This window comes from Anastrepha obliqua, chromosome 4, assembly GCF_027943255.1.
Source record: "Anastrepha obliqua isolate idAnaObli1 chromosome 4, idAnaObli1_1.0, whole genome shotgun sequence".
Classification (NCBI taxonomy): Eukaryota; Metazoa; Arthropoda; class Insecta; order Diptera; family Tephritidae; genus Anastrepha; species Anastrepha obliqua.
In genome coordinates, this window is record NC_072895.1 from 126,610,847 (window position 1) to 126,627,783 (window position 16,937).

At 42.2% G+C, this 16,937-nt stretch overlaps 1 protein-coding gene across 4 annotated transcripts in view; it reads right to left on the minus strand.

Annotated features, from left to right (window-relative positions):
• The window catches only part of LOC129245687 (neurogenic protein mastermind), a 206,491-nt gene that overhangs the window by 122,948 nt on the left and 66,606 nt on the right, over nt 1-16,937 (minus strand). For 3 of the 4 annotated variants that reach the window (XM_054884015.1, XM_054884016.1, XM_054884017.1), the window contains one exon: nt 10,493-11,686. In XM_054884015.1, the coding sequence (XP_054739990.1) occupies nt 10,493-11,317 (825 nt within the window). In that variant the 5' untranslated portion in view covers nt 11,318-11,686. Of the gene's footprint in view, nt 1-10,492; nt 11,687-12,349; nt 12,467-16,937 lie in introns of those variants that run through there. The other variant, XM_054884018.1, reaches the window with a different exon arrangement.

The following is a 16,937-nucleotide window of genomic DNA, read 5'->3' on the forward strand; positions in this document are numbered from 1 at the left end:
AAAATAAACGAACACGCAGTTAGAACTACAGGACAAGCAAACAGACAGACAGGAAGAAGGGACGGACACACTTAAAAAACAGTCAGACAAATGGGCAAGACGTACGAGCAAGGACGAGCTGACGATGACTGGGTCACCCTCAGAGGATGAGCTCTTGGCCTCCAGCCAAGAAACAGTTGAGGGCAAAGCTGTGGGCCACAGTACGCCAACAACTATAAATCAACCAACAACATCCGCTAAAGCCATGGGGCAAGAGCGTGGTAATAAAGGTATCTCGAGGTATAAACTTTACCAGAGGTCTCTCGCTATCCTTGGCAGGATTCGGAAAAACGAGACCGAAGGTAAAGTTCATCCCAAAGATGAGACCGACAAGGCAAGATGTCAAAAGGTGGTTGACGAATACTTGGCATTCCAAGCCGCCAACAGGACAGATGCCAAAAAACGAAACCGCTCGCATGACGAAACTGGGAAGGTAACAAAGAAGCATCGGATCAGAAGAGATATCGGATCAGCGTGTAGTTGCCTTCAAACCTATCAAGCGATTTAGTGAGGTGGCATGGGACCATCTCCAAATGGCATTGGTAGACGAAACCTCTAACCGCGGAAAACCAGTGCTTGACAAATGGTCAGAGATTGAGGCACGGTGGTCTCGCATAGTCGTTGACTGTGTCATGGCGAACCCGGAGGGCCAAACACCAGGTTTCGACTCGGTGGAGGTAGTCCGCGGTTACCGTGTCATTAAATGCGATGACCAATTCTCACTGCATTTTCTCACAAACGTGATTGGTAAAATCCAGAACAGCTGGGAAGGCTTGAAACTCAAGCTAATTCCGGCTAGCGAGATTCCACGAAGGCCGAGGGCTCGCATCTGGGTACCAAACATGGAGTTTGAAGCCACTCAACTAATCCCCTTCAGGCGCATAATCACTCGGTGCCGATGACCGATTAGTCGATCATCAAAGCGGAGGCAGGTCTTTCCTCCTTCTAATTACAGAAGAGAGTCTGGAACCACTGAAGAAAGTGGAAACCAAACTTCGGTTTGGCATTAGGAAGACCCAGCTGAAGATATATCAAACCCGGAAGAGGAGCAGGATGAGGTCGATGGTGCCAACGAACTGCTGACTGGCATGCAGCTAGATGACACCTAGTCCGAAAAAGGAAACCAATAAACATGGGTTTAAAGGTTGTCCAAATTAATCTGCAGCATTCACAGTCTGCAACGGACAACCTAACCGTTCTCCTGGCGGAGGAGGACGTGGACATCGCATTAACTCAGGAACCCTGGGTGCGCAGCACCGAGGTGAAAGGGTTCACTGGGAAAAACTACAATATCTACTATAAACGGATAGTACATAGATAGATAGAAGGTAATCCCAGAACATGTATTGCAGCTAAAAAACACTTAAACACATTTTTAATTCCATTATATATGTAGTTCACAGGATGTAACGGTCCGCGGATGACATATGGCAAAAATAAATTTGCAGACAACCTATGGGGACTCTGCTCTATCGCGTGCACGTGTTTTCCAGTGGTACAAATCGTTCAAAGAGGGCCATACATCAACCCAAAAAACCACGCCAAAGTCGCTCAAAAATTAAGGTTATGCTGACTGTTTTTTTCGATTACGAAGGTGTGGTGCACTCGGAGTTCCTTCCGCAAGGCCGATCGGTTAACGCTGAATATTATTTAGACGTTTTAAATCGTTTGCGCGAGAACATTCGTCTTAAAAGGAAGGAATTGTGGGACAACAAGTCATGGTTCTTGCATCACGATAATGCACCAGCTCACACATCACGTCTTGTTCGCGATTATTTGAACAAAAATAATGTTAATATCGTCCCGCAAGCACCGTATTCGCCTGATATGGCTCCATGTGACTTTTTCCTGTTTCCCTAGCTCAAGTTGCCGCTCCATGGAAAACATTTTGAGACAATTGAAGTCATAAAAGAGAATTCGAAGAACACACTCGAGCTTGACTTGTTTCAGTAGCACAGAAAACAAACTATGTGACATATCACGCTGAAATTTGCCATGTAAGCTTATAACAGTCCTACCAAAAAACAAAAAAATTATTTTTGCCATATGTCATCCGCGGACCGTTTTATTGATACCGTCTCGTTCATATTTGAGCAGAAGATACATGGCATACGATAGACCAGCACCGCCTGAGGAGGCCCGTCAACTTGTGCAGGAAAACCCGAACAAAACCCTGCTTCTCGGATGCGATGGCAATGCAAGGCATGCTGTATGGGGAAGCTCCGAAACAAACGACCGAGGTGAGTCTCTTTATGATTTCATACTTAACACTAACTTGTCGGTATGTAACAGGGGTAACACTCCCACTTTCACCTTTCCAAGTATGGAGTACTTCAGGGGATGGGAGGAAGTAATCGATGCTACCCTAATGTCTGAAAACAGCTCAGTAAGGTTAGACAATTGGAGGCTCTCTGATAAAAGGTCTTTTTCGGATCACAGCTGGATCCTGTACCATCTGGATCTTAATGTTGATCCGCCCTTACCGTATAGAAATCCACTAAGAACCAACTGGAAAAGGTTCAGAAACATAGTCAATAAAAGGATAGGAGAGATTCCCATCCACCAAATCACTCTCACCGAAAACCTTGTGAGTAGGGTCACAACACTTCAGAAACATAGTCAATAAAAGGATAGGAGAGATTCCCATCCACCAAATCACTCTCACCGAAAACCTTGTGAGTAGGGTCACAACACTGGAGAAGGCATTTAGTAGGGCCTACAAAACGTCCTGCCCCATAAAATTTAGCAAAAAATCCCATCCTCCTTGGTGGAGCAGTGAGCTCTCAAAACTAAGGGAAAAATCTAGATCAACGTTTAACCTCAGCTACTCGACAGGAAATTGGCAATTGTACAAAGAGAGTCGGAGACAGTACAAGAAGGCAAATAGGGCCGCCAAGAAAGAGAGCTGGAGCGAATTTTGTTCGTCAATCGAGTCCACCAGGGATTCTGCCAGGCTTAGCCGTGTTCTGTCCAAAGATCATTCAATGGCTTCTTGGGTCAAGAAGCCTGATGGTACTTGGACTGCTAAGACAGAAGAATCGCTAGAACTTCTGCTAAACACATCTCGCAAAAGAAATAATTACAAAGGAGAAAGTTGCGTGGGAAATTAAATCTTTTTCACCTTTTAAATCTCCGGGGCCAGATGGGTTCATTCCAAAGATGTTACAGAAAACCTTGGACTGTATCCTACCATGGCTCGAGGAAATTTTTAAAGCGTGTTTAAACCTAGGTCATATTCCATATAGTTGGAAACTAGTCAATGTCGTCTTCATTCCAAAAATAGGCAGGAGGGGAAATGAATCAGCGAAGGACTATAGGCCAATCAGTCTTTCGTCTTTCCTGTCAAAAACTTTTGAAAGACTTTTGGATATATATCTCAGAAGCTCTTTGGAGAGCTCTGGTATATCTACTACGCAACATGCGTACCTTAAAGGCACATCTACGGAGACAGCGCTTCACGAGGTAATCCGAACAATAGAGGGCTCTCTAGAGAACAAACATTATACCATGGCGACATTCTTGGATATAGAAGGCGCCTTTAACAATGTGAGTACAGATGCCATCCAACGGGCGTTGATAGACTTAGAGGTGGACAATTGCATCAGTAATTGGGTCATTTCTATGCTAGAAACCAGGATCATCAAAGCTAATATGGGCAATATCAGCATAACCAAGAAGGTGCACAAGGGCACCCCACAGGGGAGAGTACTGTCTCCACTTCTTTGGTTATGCGTTATTAGCAAAGTCTTGACAAAATTTAAATGATGTGGTGTTAATGGCGTCAGGACTGTGTCCTAATATGATCAGTGGGATCATCCAAAGGGCGTTAGGCGAGCTTAACTCTTGGGTCACAGGCTGTGGCCTAGGTTTAAACCCACGTGAAACAGAACTTATGCTTTTCACCACCAGATATAAGGTACCAACTTTTACCCTACCAAATATTAACGGACAAACTCTCTCACTATCACCCAGCGCAAAGTACTTAGGGGTAATTCTGGACTCCAAACTAAGCTGGAAATTAAATGTTGAAGAACGGGTAAGGAAGGCAGGAATTGCTTTATATGCCTGTAAACGTATGCTTGGAAGAAGATGGGGTCTTCAACCTAAGCATAAATTATGGTTGTATAAGACGGTTATACGACCTATTTTGTCGTATGGTTCGGTAGTTTGGTGGAAGGCTCTAGGGAGAGAGTACAATACCAAACTACTCGGCAGAATACAAAGGTCAGCCTGTGCAATAACGGTCGGAGCAATCAGATCATGTCCTAGAGAGGCTCTCAATGCACTGACACACGTTCTTCCAATTGACCTACATATTAAGAAGACGGCAACCATGAGTGCATTTAGGTTAAATGAAGCGGGTCGCTGGAGAGAAAAAACGTATGGTCATGCTAGTCTATTATTGCGACAAACTCAGTTAATCTCCGTGAAAACTGACTACATCGTAACGACGGTAACATTCAATAGGAATTTTGCCACTCTCTTTCCATCTAAGGAAGAATGGAATAAGGGATTCTCTCTAAACAACTTCGACACTACAAACTATACGGATGGAAGTAAAATGGGCTGCGGTGTTGGAGCTAAAAATTGAGAAATCCGTGCGTCTCCCTAATACCAGCAGTGTCTTCCAGGCGGAGGTACTGGCAATTGGGGAAGCCTGTAGGCTACTAATCGCAGATTTCTCTTTTAAGGGTAATATCGCTATTCTCTCGAATAGCCAAGCTGCAATCCAGGCACTGGGTTCGGCTATTACAACCTCTAAAGTGGTGGAACAAAGCAGGAATAGCCTCACCATCTTGAGTGAAAGCCATAAAGTTACCTTAATCTGGGTCCCGGGACATCAGAACATTGAAGGTAACGAAAAAGCACATGAACTGGCAAGAGGGTGATCTGCCATGAATAAAGCTCTTGCAGAATCGGTATTCACATCATTAGCTGCAGTCAAGAGTACAATTTCCCAAAAATACCTCCGAATCGTGGAAAGTACAGACGAAATGCAAAATTAGCAGAACGTTATGGCCCACATACAACCTCGAGCAATCGTCGGCATTAATAAGAATGAAACGACGGGACGCCTGGAGACTAACGGCAGTATATGTAACTGGCTTTTGGTCTATCGGAGAACAAGCAGCCAAAATGGGTATCCCTCACAATACATACTGTCACAGTTGTAAACAACCGGAGAAAAAGGAGACAATCTTCCATTTCCTCTGTGAATGCCCTGCCCTATGGGCAGGACAGAATGTTAACCCTGGGCCAACCGCTGTTCGAGAATCTCGAACAACTGTCTGGCTTAGACGTCAACAACCTAATAAGGTTCCTTAACCGCACAGGATGTGGCAACAAAATGGTGCGGAAGTGCTAGTCGGATTCTGGAAGAATCACCACTTTAACCAACCAACCAACCAGGGAGCTTAATTGACCGCCTGATGTCCAGCTCTGCGCATCATCTGCGCTGTCCGTCATTTATCACTTTAATTATTCCTTCCAGCAAACATCTGGTAAACTTCCCAACTAAATGGAGTTGTTGTTGTTGTAGCAGCAAAAACAACAGTCCTTGGCTGGATATGTAGTAAATCTGGGTCGTTCCGGTAACGTAGAATCGACTGTCGGGGGAACGTAAATCTCTATCGCGCAGAAGCTTTATATGGCTGATGAATTTTTAGTAGTTTACTAAGATTAGATTTGCATAGCTTGGGCAGGTTTCCCTTAAAAGGCATTCATTTGGTGACCGTAGAGACTCATCTTGATGCCGAAATTTTAGTCCCTTATTCTATCATCACATGTTTTTCAGAAATGCCAATACTTTTGCAAATCCAATCATCCACACCATCGGATCCGTGTCTAAATTATCCAGATCTTTGAATAAGTGGCACCCAGCGCCGTAGCCGAATGGGTTGGTGCGTGACTACCATTAGGAATTCACAGAGAGAACGTCGGTTCGAATCTCGGTCAAACACCAAAATTAAGAAAAAGATTTTTCTAATAGCGGTCGCCCGGCAGGTAATGGCAAACCTCCGACTGTACTTCTGCCATGAAAAACTCCTCATAAAAATATCTGCCATATGGAGTCGGCTTGAAACTGTAGGTCCCTCCATTTGTAGAACAACATCAAGACGAACGCCATAAATAGGAGGAGGAGCTCGGTTAAAAACCCAAAAAGGGTGTGCGCCCCAATTATATATACACATATATAAGATATCTAAAGCTTGTTCTCCAAATTTTTGGACATGCACACAGAAAGCACTGAACGAACTCTACTTCGACTCTGTCTACCGAAGAAATTAAATACATTGATATTATATTTTACTCTAATCTGTCTTTTAATTTTCACATTAATTTTATTATCTCTAAATCTCATTCAATTTTGTGCTTTGCGCGTCGCTATCTTCTACTAATTTTAATTTTTAATGTTATTTACGATCGAATTTCTACAACGCCAGTCTCTTCCTTGTTTACTCAATTGATACATCACAGCCAAAAGTACTCTCAGGGATGCCGCAATATTGTTATCTGTGATTCTTGGAAATCTTCTAAGATTTCTCTACCGTGGACTCATAGTTCTACCAAGAATGATGGATTACTCATTATTAATAGATGAGCGTTAGATTTAAGCTACTCTGTATGACTTGGATATCCTGCTTTGTCCCTTACCCTTATACATACACATAGGTACATATTGAATCGTAGCAGATAGAACACGAAAAGCAGCAATATGGACTTGTGGTACCCACCCGTTTCAGAAAGCGGATCCAGTAGATGCGAGAAAGGGCTTCGTTTGGGTCCTTGTCAAAGGTTGCCATATTTGCAGCTGCTATGCACCCCCTAGCTGGACGATTCAGGAGTTCCGGGAGTTCCTAGATCATATTGTAGAGACTGCGAGAGGTCGTCACCCGGTCGTCATAGCCGGCGACTTTAACGCATGGGCAGTGGAATGAGGCAGTAGGAGAACGAACGCCAGAGGCGCGGCTTTATTGGAGGCGTTCGCTCCGCTAGATTTGGTCATAGCCAACGATGGAAGAACAGCCACCTTTCAAAGAGATAGTAAGGAGTCCATAATAGACATCACTTTTACTAGTGGCTCCTTGGCTAGATGCGTCAAATGGAAGGTCAGCGAGCATTATACCCACAGCGACCATCATGACCTAATTATAGACATCCCGGAAGGAAAAGAAGACAACAAGTATATCTCTGCTAGTAATTCTCTGCACCAAGCATGGAGGCTGACAACTCTGGGTAAACCTCTATTCAACCTTGTATTAAACGAGGTCATAGAGCGCGTACAAGAAGAGAATTCAGCAGCAAGGGCAGCAAATAGGCTTGTGCAAGACATTATAGTAGCCTGCGAAGCATCGATGGCCCGGAAAGTAAAAGGCTGTCATCGGAAGCAAGTATACTGGTGGAATGACACAATCAAAGAACTAAGGGCGAAATGCTTCAGAGAGAGAAGGATCTGCCAAAGACTACGGAATACTGCGGAGCATCAAATTAGGCTGGCAAATTTTAAAAATTTTCGAAAGCAGCTAAAAAATGAGATCCGGCGAAGTAAAGCAGCCTCATTTAATCAGCTATGCAACGAGGCAGACAAAAACATATGGGGTAATGCATACAGAGTAGTAATGTCTAAAATTGTTAAAGCGCCGCAAGTAAAATGCCCTAACTTGCTAAATAATATAGTTCGGACCCTGTTTCCTCACCGCAAAACAGATCCAATGTCATACATTTCATCATCTATAAATGACATTGATGATATAACACCTGAAGAAGTTGTACAAGCAGCAAAAATGATTGGAGATCGCAAAGCTCCCGGCCCGGATGGTATTCCGAACATGGCATTAAAAACAGCCATCCTGGAAAATCCCCAGACATTTGCTAGGGTGATGCAATTGTGTCTCGAGCAAGGCGTGTTCCCGAATGTCTGGAAGAGGCAAAGACTAGTGCTGCTCCCGAAGCCAGGGAAGCCACCAGGTATACCAGGATCCTACCGTCCCCTATGCCTCCTTGACACGATGGGCAAGCTTTTAGAGCGGCTTATTAGCAACAGAATACAGCCGTACACTGAATGCGAGGCGGGACTATCCCCGTACCAGTATGGTTTCCGAAAGCGAAGGTCTACTACAGCGGCAATACAAAAGGTGGTCACGATTGCTACAGACGCGATCGCAGGCAAACGATGGAGAGGCGGTGATAAGCAATACTGCGCAGTAGTGACTTTAGATGTGAAAAACGCCTTCAACTCAGCAGACTGGGGGCACCTTCTGAAGGCACTTAAAAAGCTATCTGTCCCGGCATACATATATAATATTGTCAGAAACTATCTGAGCGACCGAGTTTTAGAATACGACACAGAAGGTGGAATAAAAAAGTATAAGATTACAGCAGGTGTGCCACAGGGCTCAGTGCTAGGCCCCACGCTTTGGAATATTATGTATGATGAAGTGTTCCGACTCCCATTTCCAACAGATGTACACATCGTTGGCTTTGCGGATGACATAGCTCTCGTAATTGTAGCTAAACTGGTGAGCGATATCGAAGTCAAAGCAAACACTGCAATTGCTACCGTAACAAACTGGCTGGATAGCGTAGGTTTATCCATTGCAGCGGAGAAAACGGAAGCGGTCCTCATCAGTACCCGCAAGAAACCAGAGATAGCCTCTTTCAGCATAGGCACACATAAATTTAAATCGTCTCGTCAGCTCAAATATTTGGGTGTTATAATTGACGACCGGCTCAGTTTTGGCCCACATGCGGAATATGTAACCCACAAAGCATCAAGAATGTTCAGTGCGCTCTCTAGAATGCTCCCGAATGTGGGTGGGCCGAGAAGCAGCAAACGCAGGCTATTATCTAGCGTCATCACATGCACCCTGCTATATGCAGCACCAGTATGGGCAAAATCCCTGAAGGTAAAAGCATATAGAAGACCGTACGAAGCCATTTACAGACTTTGCGCACTGAGGGTGATAAGCGCATATAAAACCACCTCTGACGAAGCGGCAATGGTGATCGCAGGCATGATTCCGATAGATATATTGGCGGAAGAAAGAGCGAGAGTGTTCGTGCAGAAAGAACAGGACCACAGTAACATATCCGCGATCATAAAAAGAGAGAAGGCTACATCCATGCTGAAATGGCAGGAGCGTTGGGAAAACGCGACAAAGGGAAGGTGGACTTATACACTAATCCCAAAAATCGAAAAATGGCTAAATAGAAGCTATGGTGAGCCTAATTTCCAGCTAACGCAATTTTTGACAGGCCATGGTTGCTACCAGAAGTATCTACATCGCCTTAGGATACGTGATTCGCCTTTATGTCGAATATGCCATGAAGAGGAAGATGCAAGACATGTATTTTTTGTATGCCCGCGATTTGTGACTATCAGAGAGGATTTAGATTCACTATCAGATGATCCGATAGTACCAGAAAACATAGTGGACATCATGATGTCTTCAAAGTATGCGTGGGATAAGATCTCGGCCGCAATTAGCCAAATAATCTATGCATTGAAGCTCGCAGACATATCTGAGGTCAGCGGCAGATAAACAGACGATACTTGACAAAGAAACGAACTCTTAAGTCGTCGTGTGACAAGTATGGTGGGAGGGGGTGGACAGGCCCAACTGGGGTGGTTTGCTTCGGTAACAAACAAAACTGGGGGAGGATTAAAGTACATGCAACTTTTTGACGGACTGCATGTGAAGTGTAACTGACGTAGAGCCTAGAGTTCAACCGCCTTCCCGACGAATTACTTAACGGTTGTACCGGGAGGGGATCGGTACATGGACGGTAGGAGGTTTAGTTTGGGTTAAAGTCCTACACTGACGGGGTACAGGCTTTCGATGCTTCCTCCTCGTAAAAAAAAAAAAAATCGTGTGTAAAACTAAATACGTGTATGTGATGCTTTAGCTGAAAACAGTGAACACCGTAAACGCAATCCCGACTTAGCTGTTCCGATCGAACTAATGAGAACCCCAAGTAAACGAAAAGTTCCTGCCTTCCGTATCGTAGTACCGTAGATTTTCTTTCACGGTTATTTAAAAAAATCCCGTAATACCGACTCAGCTGATTGCTCTCTCACCACACAGTGTTGCCAAGCAGTACATTTCGAAATCATTTACAAAATAAACTTAGAAAAATGATAATTTTTGTTAAAATAGCTTAAAAATACTGTTGAATAATGTTAAATATAGATAAATGAACTATTTGCATTTGTTGGTTTTTAGCTTTGGTTTATTAAACAATGAAAAATTGTAACTGATAACGCGGATGTGTGAAAAAGTGTGTAAGCAAAAATATCAATGGCAACATTGTGTAGACACAACCGAACACATACACACAAACCGATGTATTGTGTAAATATGTAATTAAAAGAACGCAGTTGTTCTCGGGGGTGAGTTTTTGTGCACGGTAAGGGATTGCGTACGGTGTTCACTGTTTTCAGCATTTGACTTACCACATGTACACTGCTCTGCAGATTGCCCGCCATCATCGCAGCCGCCGCAGCCTCCGTGGGCTTTTTCTCCGTTTTCTTAGCTGCTCGTTTGTTTTTGCTCTCAAGGAATCGTTTCTGCAGTGCCGCCGTCTCGTGATTTTGTTGTTCGCACACAGTGCTGAATGTCTGTTCGTAGCGTGGCACGCAGTCCGTCTGACGACGCCTATAGTTCTCGATGCGGCGCCTAAGCCTATCAACCATTTGTTGCCTCTTCGGCGCCACAGTTTCGGGACCGCAGCCGCCCTGATTGATGATCTGGTTGTTGCCGCCGATCGTCGGCCCGTTGACGTTATTGCCAGCGCAGATGAGGCTGCCCATGCCGCCAGCTCCTCCAGCCGCTGTTGCTGCTGTTCCAGGCGCACCTGCAGCACCGCTAGCTCCGACGCCGCTATGGCCAATGCTGCTGCTAATGCCGCCTCCTGTTCCTGCTGCTGTTGGATTGTATGGGGAATGTTGTGGCTGCTGTTGGTGTTGTTGTTGTGCATTCGTCTGTTGCTGGTGATGTTGCACCTGTATCTGTTGTTGCTGCTGCACATTATGTAATTGATGTTGTGTCACTTGCAATTGTTGATGTTGTTGCAGGTGTAATCCTAACGATTGTTGTTGATGCAGCTGCTGTTGATGCTGCAACTGATGGTGTTGTAAGTGTTGCTGCTGTTGCAGTTGTAACGTAAGCTGTTGTTGGCGTTGCTGCTGCTGATGTTTTTGCTGTTGATGCTGTTGCTGCTGGGCTGCGGCGGCTGCCTGGCTGGCGCTCTGAAACACAGGAATGCCCCCAGCATCCATAAATACGAATTTCTGTTTCGGTTGTGTCGTCGCCGTCGTGTCGCACTAGTCCGAACTTCGAGCGGCGCGCACAAATGCACCACGAAGCGCCGAAGTTAAGCCTACGTCTAGTACAAATTAACACACCGAACACGAACTCACACTTATCCAGTTAATTCAAAACTTCAAGCCAAATAGACAGTTTGTGGGAGGCTATGAACACTTCAAAAATGATAACTGTCCTCAGTGCGAAGATGGTCCAGTAGAAATAGGTAAGCTCACGGGGTCATTTTCTTATTAGTTTGTCGTTGAAATAAGTTCCTTTAAGCAATGAGTATTCATATTCCCAAGTGAACGACTTATCAATGTTAACATTCATTGTAAGATTTGCTGCAAATAAAAAATTATATTGTTAATTTTAATAAATTTCGTAGTAGTTGTTATAAAGAAAGACATGCAAAATAAAATTTTACAGAACGACAGTTTTACTGTGCAAAATCGATTACAATGTATAGAACAACCTCAGACTCCTTTCGACCATGTTAAAAGTCTTCCAAGTAATAAAAAATTTATTCCAAGGCATTTCATTTCTTAACGTGGGAAATCACCGACTTACGAATGCAGAAATATAATGCAAATATAACAAAGCCATTTCTATTTTGTATTCAAAAACAAACACTAGCGATGCCAATCATAATATTGTGCGACCGGATACATATGTACATATGCTGGTAAGCATGTGAGGTTTACGTGATTTCCGAAGCATTCAAACATTCAAGCGTTTAGAGGAATACCCCTAACAAAACAATCTGCTGCTAAGTCGCTACCGACAAGCAGGTAATTGATAACATGGATACTAACATTAAACTCACAACAAGGACTTCACATTTCAAAAACTTTTTTTGTAATTTCAAAACATTCATAAATTTCGATAGTACTTGCACAGTCGTAACCGCGCCAAGAGCGCCGCGCAACTCTTCGAAAACAATTGGAGAAGATACATTCGCACAATAGTTGCAAGCGAAGCGATTGCGTTGTCGAGTATAATTGTACCTTCTCATTAGTATTTTTAGCCCGAGAATAGCCGAGAATTTCGTATTTTTCGTGAAATCTCTGTTATGTTGCTGGAAATTAGCAACAAAACAAAAATCAGATTACCATACCGCTCCAATATCGATGACTGACTGACACAATGACGACGAATGAGACGCAATGAAATGCTACATATCGGCGCTACTTGATGCGTTGCTTTACCCCAGGCGAGTTGGCCGACTCTGGCTGGTGAGTTGAATTGAGTTCGCTCACTGCTGCGGTGAGTAGGAAGCAGGGTTGCCACTGCGGTTATTTTTAATCAAAGATGGTTAATTATTTTTTCAACAAGTATGTATTTTGGTTATTGTATTTCTAAAATTCTAAAATTATTACTTTTTGGTGAAACTCGATAAAAATTCGTAATGTTTTACTACATCATGAAATTGGGTATTTCACTTCACATTTGTGTCGTGTGTACTGGTAGCATTGCAAATTTTGTATTCAATGGTTGGCAGAAGTGGATGGCAGTTACTTTTGAATCCGAAAATTTTTGGAACTTACAAACATTAAGACTTAACTCTGAAAACTCTTAGATAAAATCTTTAAAAGTAAAATCGTTAAAAAGTAATTTAGTGGGTGAAATGAGGAGTGGTTTAAATTGAGGATGATAGATTGCAAGGTTTGACCATCCGAAACAAAATTGTGAGAGTAACTTCGGCATGTCATTGGGGATTGCGTAGTAGAATTCTGCTCGCACATTCACACATATTCACACACTCGTCCAATCAGTTGTTGTTCCGACGGCAAAGAAGTATCATGAATATTGGCTACGCATATAACACACACAAAATGTAACAGCAAATCAGCCAATTCCTTTAAAATCACTGAGAGCCGGTTAACGTTCTGATGTTGGTCACACCTCTGCACACTGTACAACGTGGGTTTGAATTCAGGATTTATTCCATAGTTCTTTACTATTTTTTGCATAAAATAATACATTATGTTTCTTTCAACTTAATATTTGTTTACAGAATTTACGTACCGAATGTAAATGTACGTAAATATATTGCACATATTTATAATTATATGTACATATTATAAATACATACATACACATGTGTATGTATAAATGAATTTGAATAAAATTTAATTTCTGTAGCAATTTAATTTTTGTAGGCAACAACACTGGTTGGAAGCACAACATATAAGTAGTTTGTTTTGCGACTCCCTGCGAGCCGCTCAGGCTGTGGCCAAGATAGTCTCATATCGGTCGTCGATGGTGCGCAACGAAGTCGAGCGGATTTTCGGAGACCTTGCGCTAACAACGACTATGGCTCCAACTAACAAAGGTCGTTGCTTGCTTGATTATTTGGCTGTTTGGCTCAGACTGCTGAACGATTATCTGACACTCAGTTGGTTGGTTTGATTTTTACTAGTTTTAGCTTTCTGATAGCTTTGCTATGCTTGCTGGTTGCTTGGTTGGGCATTCGTTACCAAGTTTCCCATTCGGTTGGCTTGTACATTTAGTGCTAAACTACCGTGCTTGTGGGTAACCCATTGCGATGCACTCAGGCGTCAAGAAACCATAGGAAAGTTGGCCAATTACCGACAAATAGAATGCCTAAAAATATCTGACGTGTGCGAGGTGTGTTCAAAATATAAGGTGAAAGTTTCAAATTTCGCGGGCTACGTACATTCGACTTATTATTTTTTTATGTTGGTACTCTCGTCTCGGTTTTAGCAACATAGCATATTTAGTTTGTTTGTTAGAGGCATGAATAAGTCAAGTGTTCGCCGATTTCTTTACAATATAAAGAAAAAAATCATTTTCAATATTCACGGTATAATATACAATTAATATATATACAAACATGTATGTAATTGGCACGTACACCCTTTTGGGGTGTTTGGTCGATCTCCTTATCCTATTTGTGCCGTGCGTCTTTGATGCTGTTCCACAAATAGAGGGACCTACAGTTTCAAGCCGACTCCGAACGGAAGATATTTTTATGACGAGCTTTTTCATGGCAGAAATACACTCGGAGGTTTGCCATTGCCAGCCGAGAGACGACCGCTATTAGAAAAAACTTTTTCTTAATTTTGGTGTTTCACCGAGATTCGAACCTACGTTTTCCCTGTGAATTCCGAATGGTAGTCACGCACCAACCCACTCGGCTACGGCGGCCGCAAAAACATAACACAATCTAAAAAGGTAACTCACAGCCAAAATGATGCAGTCTTAAAAAGACATTACATACTAATAACTACTATAGAAATAAAACCTTTAAGGTAGTAGAAAATTAATACTTTGTAGGGTTTCTCCTTCTGTCATTTCTCTTTAGACAGCTTTCTGAGATCAGATTGGTTCCGAATTTAATGTAGAATCTACCACAGGTTCTCAATAACATCCAAATCCGGCGATTGCGCTGGTGTTTGGAAAATATGCGGGCAATCCAAATGCACTAATTCTGTACAATCGCCGAATGTTTCATTTTGGAGCACTTTGTATAAAATTTTTCTTTAAGATACCCAAATACTTATTTGCAGATTTTGTGGTTGTAGCTTCGCACTTGATTTTCTCGAAACAAAACTTTTGCCCGCTGATCTGAATAGGCTAAACTTGGTTTCGTCAACAAAAATTATGGTATTCCAGAATTTCTCATCCTCAGTTATATGACCACGAGCAAACTTTATTGTGCACTACGATATATGGCTTGTTGTGGGCTGTGCGTTCATAAAAATCAGCATCCTTAGGACTCTGCGAACAATTTCAGGATGTCACTTTTCTCCAAAATATGTTTCATCTTCATTTGGAATTGTTGGAGCAATCTCATGTGGATTTTCACGTACTCTTTGCTACATCACTCTAGAATTAATGCCGAAAATTTCTTATGCGCAGTTTTTGCCTTATTTTGCACATGGTTTTCATCCACATAATGCCCAATAAAGTGCCGGGACTTAACTTAACCATTTGAGTAATTTTTCGTTGGTTTTGCATATCATAGTGATTTCGAACTATATCACTCACTTCAACGGATATTTGACAACCAATTTAAATTTCACGCACGAGACCACCATCTGCTAGGATTAAATAAGTTTGGTTTATTTCTAGGCACTAATAAAGGGTGATTTTTTAAGAGCTATAGGAAAGTTTTTCAAAAAAACACCGCTTAGTCCAGTTTTGGCATACTCTTTCCAATGTTTCGGCCGGTATCTCACATATAAATGCTTTAATGTTGTTTGAATAGACATGAGCTTTAACATAGCCCCACAAAAAACAATGTAAAGGCGTTATATCGCACGATCTGGGTGGCCAATTGACAGGTCCCGAACGTGAAATAAAATGTTCACCGAACTCACCTCTCAACAAGTCCATTGTTACGCGTGCTGTGTGGCATGTGGCATCGTCTTGCTGAAACCACATGTCATGCAAGTCAAGCTCTTGCACTTTGGGCAAAAAAAAGTGGGATATCATTTCACGGTAGCGCTCACCATTCACAGTTACGTTACGATTCGCAGCATCTTTGAAGAAGTACGGTCCAATGATATCTCCAGCCCATAAACCGCACCAAACTGTGACCTTTTCTGGATACATTGGTAGCTCTTGCAATTCTCCTGGCTGATCTTCACAACAAAATCGACATTTCTGCTTATTTACGTACCCATTTTGATCCAAAAATGAGCTTCGTTGCTGAACACAATTTTTCGACTTTAAACTTTCTTGACAAAACACGCACTTTTATAATAAAATTCAATGATTTGCAAGCGTTCTTTTGTAAGACGATTCATGGTTAAATTATAGACCAAACTGAAGATGTTTGACAGTGAAACAAAACACGAAACGTGCGTCAGCTGTTTAAACCAACTGTTTAAAAAGATAATAGCTGAAAAATCACCCTTTATAACTTTCTGCGCATTTCAAATTTTTCACCGCTTCTCCGCAACTTACAGTAAATGCGAGTGCACCATTTTAGCCAAGGTGGATTTATTAAGGTGACAGCATTCACCCAGCTCAATTTTTCACCGTAGGTATGGCTTACGTCAAAATTATATGCTTTGTTTAAATGTATTGGTATGTTTCCATTCGTATGTTTACATTTGCTTGCTGATTTTGACGTGATGGTTGTACCAAACGCAACAACAAATACATGTAGGGTTTTACTTATATGTGTTTGCTGTCACCTGTAATAAATTCGCCTTGATTTTAGCTGTGAGTACATATGTATGTATTTGATAAGTCTGTATTTTACGTGCTTGATTTTGTTACGAAATACATGAATATTTGAAATTAAATAAAAATAATAAACAAATTATTTGTTGGTTAATATATTTGTAATTAGGCTAACATCTTTTTAGCTAATCTTTTTTAGCTTAATTTTGCCATAAGTGATTGCTGCACCATTTAAGTTGTGAGCCTCTTTTAGTTTTAATTTAGGTGCTTTCGATACGCCACTCCTCTGCTCGTCTCTGGTTGTTTGTGTTCTGCTAGCTTGATAAAAAATTTGCATTTGAAAGCCACAACAAAGTTATCGAGGAAGATTCGCCAACGAATAAATATGGCCGCCAATAAAAATGGTGCAACTCACTATTCCCAACTCTCTTTTCTGAT